The sequence below is a fragment of the Temnothorax longispinosus genome, chromosome 9 (genome assembly GCF_030848805.1).
Source record: "Temnothorax longispinosus isolate EJ_2023e chromosome 9, Tlon_JGU_v1, whole genome shotgun sequence".
In the NCBI taxonomy this organism is placed as follows: Eukaryota; Metazoa; Arthropoda; class Insecta; order Hymenoptera; family Formicidae; genus Temnothorax; species Temnothorax longispinosus.
The window spans coordinates 17,990,820-18,009,984 of record NC_092366.1 but is presented as its reverse complement, the minus strand read 5'-3'; the positions used below and the strand labels follow the sequence as shown (position 1 = coordinate 18,009,984).

At 39.7% G+C, this 19,165-nt stretch overlaps 3 protein-coding genes across 7 annotated transcripts in view; 2 read left to right on the top strand and 1 right to left on the bottom strand.

Moving 5' to 3' along the window:
- Rps12 (ribosomal protein S12) overlaps positions 1–19,165 on the top strand; it is a 224,029-nt gene that overhangs the window by 37,377 nt on the left and 167,487 nt on the right. The gene's annotated exons all lie outside the window — the stretch shown is intronic.
- LOC139819370 (uncharacterized) overlaps positions 1–19,165 on the bottom strand; it is a 368,184-nt gene that overhangs the window by 210,616 nt on the left and 138,403 nt on the right. The gene's annotated exons all lie outside the window — the stretch shown is intronic.
- LOC139819361 (synaptogenesis protein syg-1) overlaps positions 1–19,165 on the top strand; it is a 269,748-nt gene that overhangs the window by 183,371 nt on the left and 67,212 nt on the right. For all 4 annotated transcript variants that reach the window (XM_071788636.1, XM_071788638.1, XM_071788637.1 and 1 more), the window contains one exon: positions 9,946–10,075. In XM_071788636.1, coding sequence (XP_071644737.1) covers positions 9,946–10,075 — 130 coding nt within the window. The remainder of the gene's footprint in view (positions 1–9,945; positions 10,076–19,165) is intronic.

The following is a 19,165-nucleotide window of genomic DNA, read 5'->3' as shown; positions in this document are numbered from 1 at the left end:
TGCTTACGTTTGACAAAATCCACCATGCAAATAACGAAAGAAGCAAAGATAAGGACATAACAGCAAAATCGAGCTTATCTTGTATATTTTGCCACTGCAAAGTGTTTACCATGAATTTGAAATTCATGATTGTTTAATTTGATAGATTTTATTAAGTTTTACATAAAATGTTTCATTTGTATAATAATCAACAAATTACCCTTATCATAATTTATCTCAACACTTTTAATCATTTCTCTTTTCACTGTACAATTGTTACACGTTTCTATTATATGAATTCCATTACTTCTTTCTTCACTTATATTCAAAACCATCTTCTTAGCGTTTACATCGCTTTTGCCTTTTCAGTCGACAATTATTAATGCTTAAAGGGCCGAGTATCTGGAGCAGCTATGAAAAATAGAGTGCTTTATTAAGTGCATTCGTTCTTTTCCCTTTTCACGCTAAAACAAAAGCATTCCGCTCGAAATCGTATTGCCTTGTCTATCCTGAAAGCATCCGGAGTCCCTCGAGTATTTTCTAGTATCTCCGTCTTTATCTTTACGAGTGAGCTTATCGGCGGTGAATCGAGTATGAATCTCCCGTAAACTCACTCGGAAAATCTCTCGATCCATTATCCTCCTTGAAAAATGCGAGCAGAAACTAGATTGACATACTCAATCAGCGCACAATTTTTGCATATATTTCTATCGCGATTTCTATTTGGCTTGTTACATCATATTCAACAAAAATCTTAAATGCGATTTCAGTACTAGATTTTGAAAAGGATCTATATAAATATTTTTATGCCGAAGCATTTTTTAAAAAATTGAGAAATAAGAGAGTGTGCGTTATGGTTTCACTTGTATAATATTACCGACGATTATACTGACTGAATAAAAGCTCCACATTTCTTTTGCTGAATGAAAATCCTTTACAAAATATATAGTTAACATTTTATGTAGACGACTTAAAACTATTACTACGAGCATAATTACTACGATTATTTTACTCTTTTTTTCAACATGTTCTTATATCGTTACTATTTTACTGCGTTTGCTTTCTATTAGCAAAATGTCGGTAAATTTACGGGATCTTATGTTTCTTGCTAGGGTCTAATTTATGTGAATGAATCACAGGTCAGGTTTGGCACGTGCGAAAACAAGCACGACAATTTGTGGTACTACAAGTTCGTAGGCTTTTGCATAGTGGATCAACGGGTAACGGGTGTATTCTGCGCACCGCTTTCTCCATCACATTTCCCTCGAGTAAACTCGACGCGTAAACGACAAGGTTGGTCGAAATTGCCCAAGCTACAGGCTTTGATGTCGAGTAGCGAACCAAACAAATAAAGAAACAAAAACAGCTGCTGTACACAGCATGTTATATCTTTTTTAGTGAAATATACTGCGAGATGATCAAAATAAAATAATAAAGCTATAACTTGCAAAGCTATAAAAGTATATAGAGAGAGCTGCGTTATTACTAAATTATTTTTTACAATTTTTAAAATAATCATTAAGCCCATTATGCCTACGAATCAGGAACATGCCACTTATATAAATGTTTTCTAATCACGATTTAATATTAGAAAGCTTTAGTTTAAAAAAAAAGAATCTCTCAGCTTGTTTTTCCAAATGCTTTAGAAGTTAATTACTTTCGTTAATTGCTTTTTATTACTTTCGTGTGCGTTCTTGAAAGTAAACCTGAGTGTGTTATTCGGTTTGACAGTCCGCGGGTTGCGAAATCAAGTGTGCCCATCAAATCATGCGGGATATCATATGATCACGCGCGTGCCTTCCTTTGTTCTCTCTCTCTTTCTCTCTCTCTCTCTCTCTCTCTCTCTCTCTCTCTCTCTCTCTCTCTCTCTCTCGTTTCACGTTTTCCTTCGACAGTATCCAGAGCTACAGCCGATCAAGAGCGGCTAAACGTCACGCTTTGAAGTGGAGCATCGAGCGAGAGGAAATCAGATTGCAAAAAGCATGATGCTAAACATACGCTTGGTCGCTTGTATGAAACCGCCACCGTCTATCGCCGACATCTTTAGATATCTGGACTAGACGAGATCTAAGATGAATATTTCATATTTCGTATATTAAAGATCAACATAAGCGATTGACCCAGCTTGCTGGACGCGAAGAGATAAACTTGCTTTTATTTATATTATTTTGTGATTTTCACACAACTTACAAGGTACCATTTGTTTTTCGTCCACTTCTATAAATCAAGATATTCGCTTTTAATGCGAAATGATTACTTCACATTGCAGAACTGAATAATATCTGTATGTGATATCTACATCGTGATGTACGAACGTATTGCAATTTATCGAAAAGGAGGCGATAAATTCCGTAAAATAATTTTGTCTACCGCAAAGAGTACCGCATTACGGAGCGCTCCGTCCGCAAAAAGTCCCTCGCGAAAGATTCCTCGTGTTCCCAGGATGAGAACGACAATGAGGACCACATACGGTACGAATGGAAAAAAGTTCCCAACGGAATCGTGGAATTACGGTTATGATGATATTGGCGAAAGTTTCGGGTGAAATCGGGGCACCGCCTTGCGGCCAGCCGTTGTCACAGCTGCGAAAACCCTAAAACTCGACGATATTGCACGCTCGGAGCAACGTACCTATATCTTTGCCTGCGCACACATATACGCATGGGAGTTGACGTTTCCAATTTTATTATTCGAATGCTCTGACCGGAGCGATCTGATGACCACGTGGTCATCGGAAGGAAATGACCTCTCTTCCTTTCTCCCACGCAATACGTGTGACACGCACGTGGCGCTCGTTCCTAACAATTTGACACGGGGACGGTTGACCGGGCGATTAATCTCGATTAAACGAAGTTCTCACAGTTTACTTGTTTCTGGGTTGTTTTCCCCTGTGAGCGAAGAAGCTACAGAAACACCTGCGTGATTGGAAAAACGAATAGATCGGATTTTCGGTGAACGACATAATCGATGTCGACAGGAAAGTAGGGTGAGATTATAACATTTGAAATGGAAAAGTGATCCTACATTTTTTAAACTTGTGTGAATGTTATGTACTCTGTATTTGACTTGTGTGATGTGTAATACTTAAAATAAACTTTTGTTTAACATTCTAATTTTATAATACAAAAATTTAGATCTTTGATTTTAGCATTCGGTTTTTACTTCTTTTTTTTATTATATGCTAAAAAAGAAGAAAATAGAGTGAAATAGAGTGAAGTGCAATAATTGTAAAATATGAAAGCTAGTAGTGAGTTTGAAGAATTAAATAATTTTTTTAAAAAAGAAAGAAATAGAATATGATGGAATGTGTAAAAACGAACGATTGGAACAAATTTTCCAAGTTGAATATAATTTCAATTTAAAAATATACATATTATCTTTCAATTGCAAGTACATTAATTAAGTGAATTTTAAAATAATGAAATGCTGTTGCGAATAATATGTAACCGCACTGATGATAAAGTCGACTTCAATATTAAATGGATCTTCGATTATCAAATATCGTATTTGCCAATCTTCTTTTCTGAAATTACGCTAGTTGAACCTTGTCGCTTAAATTACCTTCGATCGAAACCGGCGAGCCGTGACATATATATCGATGTGTCTTCGATTATTAAAGACTCCGCGGAATCCTCGTATTTATTCTCCCCTAATCCTCGTCTTCGCTCAGCGGCGCGGCGATCTTTCCCCGCCGATCCGATCCCGTGGAATCGCCCGAGAGTAAATTGATTTCTACGAGGTGTGGCCAGAGCGCAGAAACGATAGCTCCCAGCTAACCGCAGGTTTCCGTGGACGGCCGTAGGGCACGGACGACCGAGGGGTAAAGGACGGGGCTAAGCAAAGTTGTACGGCTTCTCGACACTGTCTGACCCGCGGATTATCGGCTTAGTCGGATAGCCCCCGTTTGGGTTATTTCTGCGCGTGGTAAGGGCTTGCCCAGACGAGGGTAGCCGTAACACTGATTTCCGGCCTCTAGCTTCGGCAGCGCGGTCACCGCATTCCTGTATTCCTTATCGGCGAGATATTCGCGTATCTTGCTCCCTCCGCAACGTAAAGACTGCGAAATACGCTATCGCGCTAATCAGTTAAGCAAGATAAATTAGCAATCGTAAAGTACCTAAGGGAATTGTGTAAGGCATTAAAGTGAATTGTCATTAAAGCTAGCTCGATTATTTTCATCGTGTGCGCAAAGCTAATAATAAATGTTTTTTATTTGTTATCCGGACAATGAAGAAATTAATCAAAAATAGAAAAGAATTCTTCTACTTTGAGAATCTTTCCAATTTGACTGGTACATCGTCGTGATATTTACATCATGCTGTGACTTAATAATTATTGCGGGTTGCAATTGCATATGCACATATCGATCGTTAGCTCGCAAATAGCTCTTAATTTGCGTTGTTGCTGCTTTAATGCTTTGGAAACTATCGTGCAAATTGAGATCCTTGTAAATTAACGCTTCGAATACATTACAGTTATACAGGATGTATCATAACGTGCGGACCCGTATCAGGAAAGAATTCATTGACAAATTTGGAGTCTGTTTTTCTGTTACGCTTTTGAAACAGATTTCGAGAGCAATTTGGCTGCAGAGTTTTTTATACGAACAAAATGTTTCTCGCGCAAGGACCTCTATCGTTCACCATCGATCTTTTCGGATTTTGGCACAACCTTTCCTTGTTACTCATTTTCTCCCGAAGCACATGAAACTTGTGTAAACTCTCGTACGCCCGTGGGCCAGGTACATGAAAACCGCACCGTCGATTCAGCAACATTTCATAAAGAGCGGCTTTTCCGCTGCGTCGACGATATCACTTTCCTCCCGGCGCCGTGGCAGGGCCACGTTACATAGTAAATATCCGTGCTAGCGGTGTACACTTTTCCGACGAAATTCTCCGAAAGAATCGTCACTTTGACGTATGTAATTCCACCTATTGGCAACAGCAACGTTGTGCAATACGTGGCTGGTCGATACCTCTCTTATGTGTATATATTTCACGCAAAAATTCGAATTATCAAAAAGATACTTTTTATACATTTATATTCCGAGCATTTTCATATAAATACTTCATGCTATATATTTAGGCTAAATCGTTAAGAATATTTTATATTTATTAAAAAATATATTTATACATAGTTCGCCAGCCGCACGATTACATCTCGGTTGACGTGATTCACGGCTCCCGAAGATTAATCATTGGGACTGCGATTTTCAAAACTTCGCGAGCTAGTTTGCTACACGCCGTGTATTAAATTTTCGAAATTGGATCCCCGGGGAGGAAAAAAAAGAAGAAACTATCTCTCGCGCGAGACGGGTAGTATCACGTACGCAATGTTATTCTTTCTCGTCGAGGCGGAAATTCACTCCAACATGCCTGGCAACGTGTATAGAACGAAAATTTTGTTTTTTATCGAGGTAGAAGCCCAATTTCGAATCAGTTTGAGAAAAGGTGGAATGTTTTGATATAGTGCCCATAACGGAATAAAAACCGCGTGATAATTTTTGGCAGTAAACATTTTATTAATTCCAACGTGACGATTTCTGCAAAGCGAAAGTCAGAGTGTAAAAATGCTCTCTCTCTCGTCGGGATAACGATACAACTTTCACGAATCCTCCACGGGCACAATGCTCGCCCTTCGTTGAAAAAATCATCAATGAAACGCGAAACCTATGGAAGAATTCCTGCTCGCGCGTACCGGCGAAAGGGATCGCACCGGCTCGCTATTCACGCTTTCGCGTTATCCTTTTTTTTTCAAAAGTATGTCAAATAGGCAGACGGCGCGTCACAGAGGCTCTCGTTTTTTTCAAAACGCTTTTCAGCGCGATTCGCGGCTGTCGCGCGCTGTTTGCCTCCGGGCAGGCAACAGAGGGAAGATCACGCGAGGGACGGGGGACAAGGCACACGACGGGACGACAGGGGCGATCCGCAGTTGCCCGCTACCCTTCAGGACACATAATGCACCGCGGGTAGCCCAAGGGAAATTTAGCGGACGCCGTGAAAACCGTTGTTTTGTACGCTTATACCGGCGTACACGCGAGACCGGATCCTACGTACGTATACGTAGATACGTGCGGTATAGGACAGGGTAGGATAGGGTATAGGGGAAGTAAAAAGCATTCCCGCGCGTTCCCGGCGCCGGATAATACCGTTAACGTTAACTCTATGAGCTACGGGGACGCAAGAAAAATGGAAGAGCACGCGGTAAAGATGTCTGTGAGGCGCGGACCTCCCGTCTCTCGGAAAGTATAAATGTATAATACGCGAAAAAAAGGCGCACACGCGCAGCGGAGTGGTGCCACTTCGGTTGCCTGCAAATTTAATTAGCGTTTCTGTCTGCCGGATGCATTGACCCCGACGCAACGGGATTACTCTCACCTGATCATCCGGAGGAGACGAGTTTGTACACGCGCTCGCGTATATCCCGCGAGATCGATTAATAGAAATTTTGAATGCGTATGATGATTTAATCAAGAAAATCAATGCGCGCGCTCTCTCTCTCTCTCTGGCATGTAAAACCCTATCGCGACGAATCCCGAGGTGTGTACTTTATATCGCGAATACGCCAAAGGGATTGGCGCCTATCGGCGCGCGCTCCAGCTTAAAATCTATAGAGTGAAATTTCAATGCACTTTTTCTCTATCCGCCTGATACTGCCCCGGATTTGAAACTAGGAAGAATTTCATATGGTGTGACTATACAGGTAGTTTCAACGCTGTGTGTTGGTTTAAGCTATGCGATTTATTTGCACTGGCTAGAGAACATTTCGGTTTACATTTATAAAGGTTTCGTTGTATAACCAATGTGTTCTACATCTTCTTGGTTTCGTTACATTTTGAAACTATTATTTTATTGTTATTGACTTTGACGTTTTGATGTAATTAGTGAGGAGTAAATTATAATTTTTTTTAAATAATATTTCTTTAAAAATTTTTTGTACGTACCAATATATAGATTTCTTTTAATGGAAAATTTTGATTTGTGATAGTAATTCTATTGTCTTCATGAATTTTCAATTTTTCAAATTGACTTTACTACAGCGTACATCGAGTAATCCCATATGTTAGTATTTCTATGTTAATATGTTATTTTTCAAACTGTATGTTTTGTGCGTGGATGTTATTGTAAAACCTAGAATCGCAGAAGATCTAATTAAAAATAGTTTTACAAGAACATTGAAAAGTTTGAACGTTATCAAAATGACGAGGCGCGGGTTAAAATTAATACACATCAAGTGACCCGAAATTTTGATAGTCAAATTTAATTAACTGTTATCACTCTATGTCAATGATATGCAAAAGGTACATTATCATAATGAAAATACATAACAGGGAGCGATGTAATTAATGTGTGCCTCCCCTTCTATTACAATTACAAATATAATTGATTAAATATTAATTAAAGCCAATGCGCTGTTTTCTAATAACGTTCGTCAATCTTGCGTTTAAATTCGGACGTATCACCGTCAGCCGTGGGATGTTCGAATAAATGGTGAAATAGACACCGCCGAGCCTTTCCATTTGTTCATCCGCGTAAACTCGTTTCTCCGTTCTGCGAGACTGAAACGACCAGCTCTTGGACGGTAAATTAGGGACTGCATAATATATTCCCTCCCGTGACGGCGGCACAGAGTGAAAATTCTGCTTAAAAATTCAAAACTTGGAACGAGAGACCTAATATGCGCTCCGTGCGAACTATCGCTCATGGGGCTGAAAATGTAAGGAAGAGAAATGACTCTTATGACAGAAACTCAGAAATTTGGACGAGGTAAGATAAAGGTTTCGCCAAGTTTGATAATGGAATGCCCGCCACTTTTGTTTTGCATATCATATTGTTTCTCTGTAAATGAGGGAAGAGTTGTAACATTTTCGAGAGTACCTATACAACGAAAATAATAAATGTTATTTTACGCTTTTTAAGATGTAAAAGAACTGTTGTTTTCCATTCATTTTTACTTTACAAGATATTTTTGGTTGAAAATTTTCAAATTATTAATTCTTCTCCAAAGTATTAATTTCGATCTACATATGTGCTTGCACATATTATAACCTTCAGAAAATAATAAGAAATTTATGATACAAAAAAAATAGATATCACATAATTAGTAGGAAAGAATGTTTAAAAAATGAAAAAAAAAAATGGATTGTTAGGAAATATTTTAGGAAATAAAAACATAATTTTCTAGGAATTCGTGCAGCTTTAATTTGAAAAAAAATTCGGTGCTCTTTTCAGTACGACATCCACGAATATCACACAGCGGTGTTTTACAAAATCAACAGCTCCAAAAAAAAGTGAATCAGTAATAACCAATCGGATCTTTCTCTCTCTGTCTCGCATTCAAACGAAACTTTGAATGAAATAAGTTTGATCAATCATAGAACGCCCGAGAATCTCAGTGAATCGCTTTGTTTGACGTTCAATTCGAAAACTGAGAGCCGAGGAATTTGAAAAAATCCAATTCGAGTGAGAGAGAGAGAGAGAGAGAGAGAGAGAGAGAGAGAGAGTGTGTGTGCACGTACGAGAGAATTCGCGTTTCCTCTACGGCCGACAGACTGGAAAGGAAATCCATTCGCTATTCGCTCAGTTTTAATACGCTCGGACAACCGGCATATATACATCCGTTTCCGTTTTCCGGCACGCCGGCCGACCGGCCGGCCGCGTTGTCCTCCCCTGGCATCCTCTTCCGTCGCCCATCTCCTCCGCAAATATTCTCGCCGATCCTTCAATACCTGACCCAGACCAAATGCTGTCCAATGGAAACGGCGTTTTCTGGAGCGCGAAATTGTGACGTGACCTTTCTCCGTTCTGCATAACGCCGATATCTTCGCCTCGGATTCGGTTTTTTCCTCGTTTCATCTCGGAAACATTCAATCGTCCATCTTGAAGGGAAAGAGGCAAAATGTTATCACGAATTTCGTCGGACTTGACGTATAAATCGCTGAATTGTCTCTCAGCAATACTTGCTATTATTATTTTGCGCATCATGAAAACAAAACCGTGTTCTGTTTTTTAAATCGATTAGAATTAATAAATTAAGTTGTTTTGAGTGATTGCCATGTATTTGATTCAACTTCATCAAATATGAAATAACTACAGCAATTTTATGTTTAATTGAAAAAATCGATAATAGTGATGTACTAATTTATTAAAGTATTAATTTATTAAAGCTTCCTTAACCAAATCGTTGATTTTCTAAAATTCTGAGATCCATATCTTCGCAGTAAGTCGCGTAATGCGAAGGCATTAATGTGAAAGGATAATTTAGAAAATTATTGGAGTTGAAATGTGATGTACGCTGTGTGTACGGTAACGATAATAACGATAATAACGATAATACGCGACCGTTTCTTGGTAAAGAACAGGGTTCTCTATGAAACGCCATCACCTTTCGTGTCGCACCTACGTCAGTCAACCCTGTTATTTGTAAGTAAAACGGATTTCCTACGTCGCGGAAATGACCACTCAAAGTTATCGGTAACGCAATGTAAGGGTAGTAATAACGCGGATCTTATTGAACATGAAGCTCGTTGTGTCACGATGATACGATTACTCGGCATCGAATTAGCCATTACACGTGTCGGTAAAAGAAAATAATTTCTTTTTATTCTCGCATTTATATAATTTTTCAATAAATTAAATAAAATCTCAATAAATTCTTCAATAAATTAAATATATCTAGTATTTTTTCCTTTTATGCGTGAGCCTGATGATCGTTTGTATTAAATTTTTAATTAATATTGTAAAGAAAATTAGTTCTTTACAATGTATTTATGAGTGAAAACATAACAGAGAGAGGTTCGAGAAATGCGTTAACGAATGCATTAATAATATGTGATGTTTATAAAAGCAATGATTTTAAACAACTGTCGCTGACAGTAAGAGATCTATCCCGTAAAATTCTTCCGGTCGCAGAATCGACAGGAGATGCAGGTGGCAACTATTCGATCAAGTATATTTTGTGTTCTAGGGCCGCCATTGTCTGCAAGAGCGGTCCTCGGTGGAACGGCCGAGCTGCCATGCGATATTCGTCCACCTCATTCCAACGATTCCGCTATCTTGGTCGTCTGGTACAAGAGTGACGTCATTCCGATTTACAGGTAAGCTCTTAACTCCTGCTTTTTATGGTTCTTAAGCAAAACTCTTGGGAGTTAACTCAGTTAACGTACATCGCATGCGAGAAGTCGTTGAATAAAAGAGATACGTATAAGGTCATAATTTTTGCATATCTAACATTTTTTCTGTTTTATTCCGATAAATATACTTTATATGTAATTTTGTAATATCACTAATATTACTAAGAACTCTTGGTGATTGATATCGTCTCTTAAAAACTCCTTCTAAGAACATTTTCCAGACTTTGGTAATCAAATATAATATTTGAGATAATATATGAATTAATAAGATTTTATTAAGACACACACCCAAGAAAATGTTCTCTCAGATTGGAATCTTTGAAATAACATTAATTTTTAATGAATTAATTATATCTCGAAATCAAATAAAAAATAACGAAATTAATTTTCGTTAACATGTTTTCAAAATGTAAGTTGTATCCACATTTAATGTTGTATTTTTAGTGACATTTCATTCAATTTTGTTTAAATAATAGATGTACACGAATTAATGAGAGAGAGAGAGAGAGAGAGAGAGAGAGAGAGAGAGAGAGAGAGAGAGGCGGTGAAGGAGGAGGATCCAATGTTTTATTCAGTAGTATAATGATTAATTATTTCTTCCCATCGTCTCATTCGTCTACTTTTATCATTTATCTTTTTTTTTTGTATCGGAGTTAGATTACCATTACTGTAGGATTGTATAAAAAGTCAGTATTCTTAAATGTACGACGTGTTTTCAAGCAACTAAAGACATAGCCTTAGACATAGCATTACGTAATTATCGAATGTTATAACGAGCTAGTCGTGTCATAGAGTCGCTGTGTTTTATTGCATGGTGGATAATTATTTCTTCCTGCCGGCTCATTCGCCTACCTTTATCACTTATCTCCTCGTTCTCTATCGGAGTTAACTTACCATAGCGGTACGGTCGTATAAAAAGCGAGCACCCTGGATATACAACGTGACCTGGGCTCGTTAAATGTCACGATAAGGGCGACGATAGGAAGAAGTCCCGGGCGAGGTTGGTCCACGTAAGCGATATTCACGCGTGCGGCCACTACACTCGCGTGTAGCGAAGCAGGGCCGGGGGGTTCGCTTTCGTGTGCGGGCTAGACGTCGATTTTTCGATGGCAGCACCCGATACCGGCCGCGGCGGCCAGCCAACCGCTTTGCGAAAATGTGAGCTCGCCCGAGCACGAATCCGGCGAGGCAAAAAAATATACAAACTAGGGGTGGCTAAAGATGACTTTCATATTTACGGCCTCTCCACAAACATTCCACCGGTCGAGTAATCATTGTGGATGTACTATACGAGGGGTACCCGAATAGACCGACTAATGAAAATTAAATTATAAATCCGTTGTTATCAAGAAACAACAGAATAGTCCTAGTTCAGTTTGCATGTATGTCTAATGGAAAAAATATAGAAAGAGTATGGGCCACTCACATACATTTTAATATCCAAAATTGTATATGTCGAAGTTTGAATATATGTATACACATTAATGCATACACATATAGACTTTTAGTATGCTGTACATTTTGCGTACAGAAAAAATAAAGTAAAATATATTTTCTTTTTGTTTTTTGATAATTTTTCTTTGGATTACGTAAAAATAATTAGCGTTAGTACTCGAAAAGCCATCATCCTAATGGCAAAGTAAATTCCTCGCAATCGCATGAAAATGAATTAAACGCAATTCCGCGAAATATAATCAAGCATCTCAAACATCAACTCCGGCATCGGTGTAATTAACTCTACGTTAGCATAAAACAAATAGTAACTGAGTTACGAATCGGTTATACTGGGACTTCCTAAACTTTCCCTGAGTCGATTACGAAAGCTTCAAATCTAAATGTCTCCTGCGTCTTTGATATTATATAAACTGATACGAAACATAAATATATAATGGTCTAAATATAAAATGGATGTTTGAAAACGCGCGCTACGCTCCTAGACAACTCGCGAATAGTAGTTTGAGGGCCACTTCGCGTTACACGAAAAATGTTGCAAATATTATTCTTCGATCACACGAGGAAAAGCACTCGCACGAAAGCCAGGCTACTAAAAGATTGCTCGTTGGTACGTCGGTGCTGGATAAAATCGTCGGATCGCGAGTCACAATTCACAACATGGAATTGAAAGTCCGAATGAAAAAGCGATGGACTGTTTGTTACATTTTCCTCAATACGTCAACCGCAATCAAATCGGCAGGAGTACTCACTCGTCAGATAGATTTCTCTATTCCGTTGTCGACATACTCGGCATGCAATTCGCTGTCTGTCACTTATGCAAAGTTGCCGACAAGACAAACGCGCACCATTGTCAGATCCATTCATTTTCGTGCGCCGCTTTCTTATTCTTTTTACTTAAAATAGAAGAAATATAGAAGGATAAATTCTAAATTCCATTTCCTGAAATCGCGTGTATAACAAAACCCTTAAAAACGAAAATCTGTTTTCTTTATCTAAAAATTTAATTAATTTGAACGAATGAGCTTCACAAAATTAAAATATTTCCTCTCTTTCGAGCACTTGTACATTTTAAGGTGCGCGGATTTGAAATTTGGAACGTAAAGCATTGCTGCACATTTAAATTTCAAAGTAGCAGAGATGAATAAAGATAGTTGTAGATAGAAAACACATGTATTTAAGTAGAAAAGATTAATTCTGTAATATGAAAATTGAGCTTGTCAATATGATCACGAATTTTTTAATGGAAAAGGATAAAGAGCTTTAACTGTGAAGTTAATAGCTCGGCTTGTGAATCATAACGGAAACCACGAGTGATGCTGTAAATACTAGGTTCGACGTATACATCCGCGGATTAGTCGGTAGGACATATACATACAAATTAGATCTTGGAATCTACTGTTTACAGTGTCAAGAGTGGTTGACTCTCTCTGTTGAAGTAACTGTTTTCAAACCAACAATTAGAGTCTATAGTTGCGGTTGCTTGTTCTAGATTCAATGTCGCTTCGTTGCACGACAGAGTTTTGCACTTTCTGTTTGTCGTGTCTAAGTCTGAAAGGGGTCGCGGAACGCCGTGTCAAGCTGCAACATAAGTGTACATGCCCGTGCCGAGTGTTGTGTCGTTAAGCGGCCGTCCTCGCGGCCGCTTATCAATTTACAGGCGATTGAAAGAAGCCGCCGCGATCTTAATCAAATTAATCGCGCCTCGAGGTGCCGGGGAGATCCCGTGCTCTTTTCATTACGGTAATGCGAACGTCGCTATCAACTAATGGAAAACGCGCTCGGGGCAGTCAGTGGGAATTACAATGCGCATAAAGCGTAAGTAAACATCGATGTACCTCCCGCCGTTAATTCCAGCGACAATCGTAAACCGTTCATATCCGTCTACGGTCGCTGCGGCTGTGCTGATGCTCTTAATGAATTCTATCGAGCCACTTGCCTCGAGAGTATGTCGTCTCTCGCGGAATTGCTTCGCTATAGCGCAGTCGAGAGATAATGGAGTCGCATGCTGCGGAACTCGTAAAAGGGAAAGAGCTAGACGCGCGAGAAAGGGCGACAGGAGAGAGCCGTATAGAAGGCAGGGCGGAAGGCGGAAGGGCGCCAAGACGTTCCGCGAGATAATGGTGTATCGCGCCGATGGCGCGATTTAAGCGGAAGCCGCTTTGTCAAACGCCGGTCATTTTTCACGGTCGCGGTGTATGTACGTTATTCGTCACGTAACCGATTTTCTGTCTAACAGCTTTCGCCGGCATTGAAAACGTCACGAGAATCCGCCTCGTAAATCACGTTAGATTGTAAAATTGACGCAAGTCGATAAATATATATCCGGACGATGACATTGTACGTCTTCGTATGTCGTATCGATCACGTCCGAAGGAAAGAAGTTCGCGCGCTTTGTGGAAAGAGACGTCGATCGTTATATTCGTCGCGCATTTAACCGAACGTAAATACCGCGGTAAATTTTACGCTAATCTTCCGTTGACGTCAACCGCGACTCGCACGTTTGAAAAATAAAAATCAGAATAACATTTCTACGTTAAACGCAGGTATGGAGTGTAAAAAAACTTTGATAAGTATTTCTTACTTATTCGTCGATCGACGAGAGGATTGGGGAAAACGCGCGAGAGAGTAAAATTTCAGCTAGATTTTAACTAGATTTTAACTAGATGTTAACTAGAATAGCAAACGAGCGTGTCAACGGGTAATATCTTCCTGCCTCGGTTAATGTATTTCAGTCTCGAAAATTGCTCTGTATTAGCTATTATCGGCTTTATTCATGGATACGTAATTTGCCAGTCACTTTACTTCAGACATGCCGACAAATCGATACTCCGATAAGGACTGCCAGATAAGTTTAATTAAAACGATATTAACGGAAAGTCGATACAACTGTGCACCGGTCCGCGAGCATAAACATTAATCTTCAAAATCTCGATATCGCTTCTATATTATTTGACGAGCTCAACGCAGGGCGTTGAGCATTGCACGTGAGACGCTTAAAGTAAATTGTTATCAATTAAAGATACATTGCACGCGCGCGCGATCGTGTAATGAATATTAGATGCAATAAATTACGACGTGACGTTGCTATTGCGCTAACGTTCAAATTATGTCGTTTAATCATTCCGTCCTCTCTCCTCGGCCACCTTTTAATGATGTCGAAAGGCTTGAAATTCGTTCGCCATAAAGTTGGCTTAACATGGGCCGACCACATTACGCGTTATATTTACATTACGCGACCGCGCAATTCTGTTTTGCAACCCGCAAACTTTTAAGCACCTTGTTATAACGCCGCTTTGGCGAAGTCAATATATATTTCAACGTTATTAAAATGCCTGGGAACCACGAGAGCCATGGAGTCTCTGGAAACTTTGATCTTTTATATGAATACTTTACTCTATCCGATTAAAATATTTTCGTTATTTGCAAGATATAATTTCGAATTTTCAACTTCTGGTCGCGAAATCAATATAACGGTATGAATAAAAATGGAGTGCTTATCGATTCTCCGAAACCGGCTTGATTTGCCGGTTGAACAAATTATCTTGCAACTCCGTAAATATCTTATTTCTGCGGTACACTTAGCGCAAACATGTGTTGTATCCCAATTTATGATATTGCAACCTCATTTCACAACGGCTATTTCGCTGTAGTCAGCCAGCTCTTTGTTGTATTTTGTCGTGCCGTTCTCTCTGTGAAGTCACGAAATGTCATAAACGAATTCAATTTGAAGTTGAATTGGCGTACGCGAGCGTTTTCATTAACGTCAAATCTCCTACATGCGCGCTACATTCGTGTACGGACGTGTGGCGATCGTTGCATTTTGCGTTATTACGAGACGCGTTTCGTTATGTATCTCGTAATCACAGATGATATCAACTTGCCTGCTTTAGAAGTGTCGCGCGGGGTTGACGTGGGGCTATAACATTACATTTAACAATCGTGCCGCTGTCAGATGGATCAAAATACATTTTTAATTTCGAGATTACTATTCATCGAAATAAAACGTCTATATACAGATTTCTTCACTTTATATTCCTTCCAAACTCTCTTGAGTTGATTTGCGGAAAAATTTATCATAGACATTTTTAATACTGCACTAACATTAAAGAATTTTAAAGTTTAGATGTAAAAGACACTCAATTTTTTGTTTTTTAAGATGATATCTTTTATATTTACACAAACGCGAATTGGTAATCCATTGCGATTAAAAATAGAGATGTCTAAGGCTATAGCTTTCTTCCGAGCGTCTGTTATAAATATCGGAAAGCCATTATACCGTATCGTGCAAACGGGGAAGAAGCGTCAGATCTCGCCCAGCCGGCGTACGCCAACATGCTAATCTATCGCGCATTTGCATTACTATTTTACTGGTAATTATCGTCGATCTCGTTCCTTAGCCGTTACACGTGCGATCGTATACACCTGAATGTTCGAAAATAGAAACAAAGGCGGCCGCTTCTAGACAGAGGGATTGACGTTGCAAACGAAAGACGTAACAATTCTTCCGCGATGCATAAATATTGCATAAGAACTACGGTTGCTACATTCGAGCGTGTTGCAAAATGGAGATGTCTGTTATTTTATTTAACATCTTACACGTCCTCGTGCGGAAGTTTGCGATCGAATTAAAATTTCGAAACTTTATAACGTGGAAATCAATTGACGGGAGTGCCGCATACATAATGCCTATTGTGTGCTCTCGAAAAGAGGAAATTCATAATGAAACGAACGGAAAGCTAGCACTGACGTTACAAGTTCATTATATTATGGTTAATGTATCATACTCAAGCAAGATACTCAAGGAAATATTGACATTTCTATTCGCTGCGCGTTTCTCGAGATGTCTAGTGGTTTTATTATATTTCAGTTATATTTACTCCATAAACAAAGATTACATTAGTAACCGTCATTATCGTAATTTCTTCTTTTTATTTTTATTCTATTATAGATTCATATTTAAAGTCGAAACTGTTCAGCAGCTGATCTATTTCAGTACAAGAGCTTATATACTTATACTAGAGTTTTTTGAAAATGGATAAAAAAATTGAATTATTTTACAGTATTGATCGATATTTTTATATATAAATAGGGAGGAAACAGTCATTTGTCATATCATCTATATTTCGTTAAACGGCTGACCTTTTCAACATGCAATGTTATATTATTTAAAAAATACTCACTAATCTAAAAAGTTCTAAAAAAATAATGTCACGCTACATTGTTATTTTTGCGCGATTTTTCTCATCTTTTTACAAACGTATGTTTGTCTAGTACATTTTGGTCACGTACGTGTGTATGTTTTAGTAAAGATTTTGGCAGTAGTAGAACCGAATTTCAGGCAAACACAGTGATGCTATAACGGATTGAGTCAGACGCCGACTTTGGGTAAAGTCCACCCAGACAATGCAAAATATAAGTCTTAAGTCTTTAAGCGTATTGATCGACCACACCGAGCAATGTTTGCTTCTTCCGATGTAGGACCGAAGTGTAGTTGAACGTAATTGCAAAATCGAACCTTAAATCACTCTGGACTTAAATATCGTGGAAATACGAGAAAAAGTTCTCAAATTAATTTTAAATCAATTTGTAATACATCTATATTTTTTAAATTAAAATCTTCTTTGACTGCTTCAAGTTAAAGGAAATAAAAGACGCTCTACGAAACTAGACGCAAAAAGACTTAAAGAACTTTTAATTTCTGTTTACGTTTTAGTTGTCTTAATTAAACGTGCTAAAAGAGAGCATATTTATTTGTGTAACGTTAAAAACAGAAAGTAAAGTTTTATAAAGTATAACCAAGACTCTGACATAAAGTAATGAAATGAAAATAATAATCTGTAAATAGAAATAATGAATAAGACAGTGGCATATTACGGTGGCGATATACGTCTCTTTTTTTTTCGATACATCTGTTGTGCCATCGCTGACAAAAATCGTTTAATTAAACTCTCAAACTCTCGGACTCTCGAAACTCTCGGCGAAACTGCCCTGTCGATATTTCCAAATGTAACTCCGGGAGTCTAACTCCTCCTCTAACGTCATTTGGTAGTCTCATCACGTTTTTTCAGTTACGCTGCACGGGGCCCGGGCTACTCTCGTAACTGCTATTAGCTCGGCCATGCTTGTCCGTCTACGAACTGCCAGTCTGTCCGTCTAGCCGTCTGTACACGCACGGAAGCCGTCGCTTCGGTTCGACGGATTTTGATTGAATTTACCATTGAAGGCCTTTGATAAAATGCTCCGCGCGTAATGGTTAAAAAATCTCCGGCAGAAGAATCCCTCGTGAAATATCGTCGATTCACGAAGGTGGCGGGCGGTAATTTTACGACGCTTCGCATTACATTGATACCGCCGGACGTGGCACGTAACGCGATTATTCGTTTCAGCTTTGCGACGATGACGTGACGTGCATCACGCGCATCGAGGGGGTTGGGTTGGAGAGAGAAGGGAACCCTTCTCTCATGGACACTCGGAAAAAGTACCACAAATTGGAGAGAACGTACGTAAGTGATCAAAGCAAAGTCCGCGCAAAAAGTGTAGCGCAAGAACGGCTGGAACGAAGTTAGAGCGTAGTACGGCATATCTGCCGCTCGCCTGTTTGCTTTCCGGATAATTACGGGACGGCGGAGGTCGCGCTATCGCGTAGCACCGGCCGAGCGCAATTACGGTTTTCGCAAACGGCAAAAGTCACGGTTATAGTTATACTCGACGTCCCCTCTCTCTCCCCCCTTTCGCCGTCCGCTCGATTTACACAGAGGCGAAATATGTAATCGCCGCTCGCGAGATAAAACGCCGCGGTCATTTGGCATAATGGAGTTATGACATTGGAACAACGGGGTCGTTACGCTTATGCTTATACATGTGGAAGCGTAACGTAATCCAGACCGAAACTGGGTGAACTTGGAGGGAGAAAGGAGAGAGAACGCAAAGAAAAACGTATCCGGAGGAATGGAATCGCGGGACCAAGAATTGCGACGTGTCGCGGTCATCTCGGATGCGCTTGGGATTCCAGGACCGCGAGAATAAACGATATTCGCGCGTGTACGTCTTCGGGGATAATCCGCGTGATAAATTATTATTACCGACGTTCGCATCCTAGTCCGCACTTCCGGCCGATGCCACGCAGGCCTAATGACCGGGCCGACCGGCCTGACGACGCCGTCGTATCCGCCTGCGTTACGTTGACATGCATATTTATAAAGGCCGACCCTCTAGCCGGGAAATCGGAACTTCGTCGCGGGGAAAAAAAGAGAGAAAAAAAGAGAAAGGAAAAAAAACAATAAAAATTGCGGGCTCGGGCCGGCGGCGCGAGAGTTGCCTCGTCACCGCCGGACCGACGTCGTGTATTTTCACGCTCGGTTAACGAGCGCGCTGAAACACTCGGGTTGAGAAGAGCGTAACGACGCGACGTTGTCAACGTTAAGCCCACTGTTCGGATCGGCACATGGACACGCGCGCTTTATGGCCCGGATACGGCCGCACAGAGGTGCAAAAAGTGAAACATTGGCGGTTATCTTCGGCGGGGACTCTAATCCGTAGGTCGCGTTGACGAACAATGTCGCGCAACACATGTCTTGCTGCTGAAGTTAAAAAAAAAAG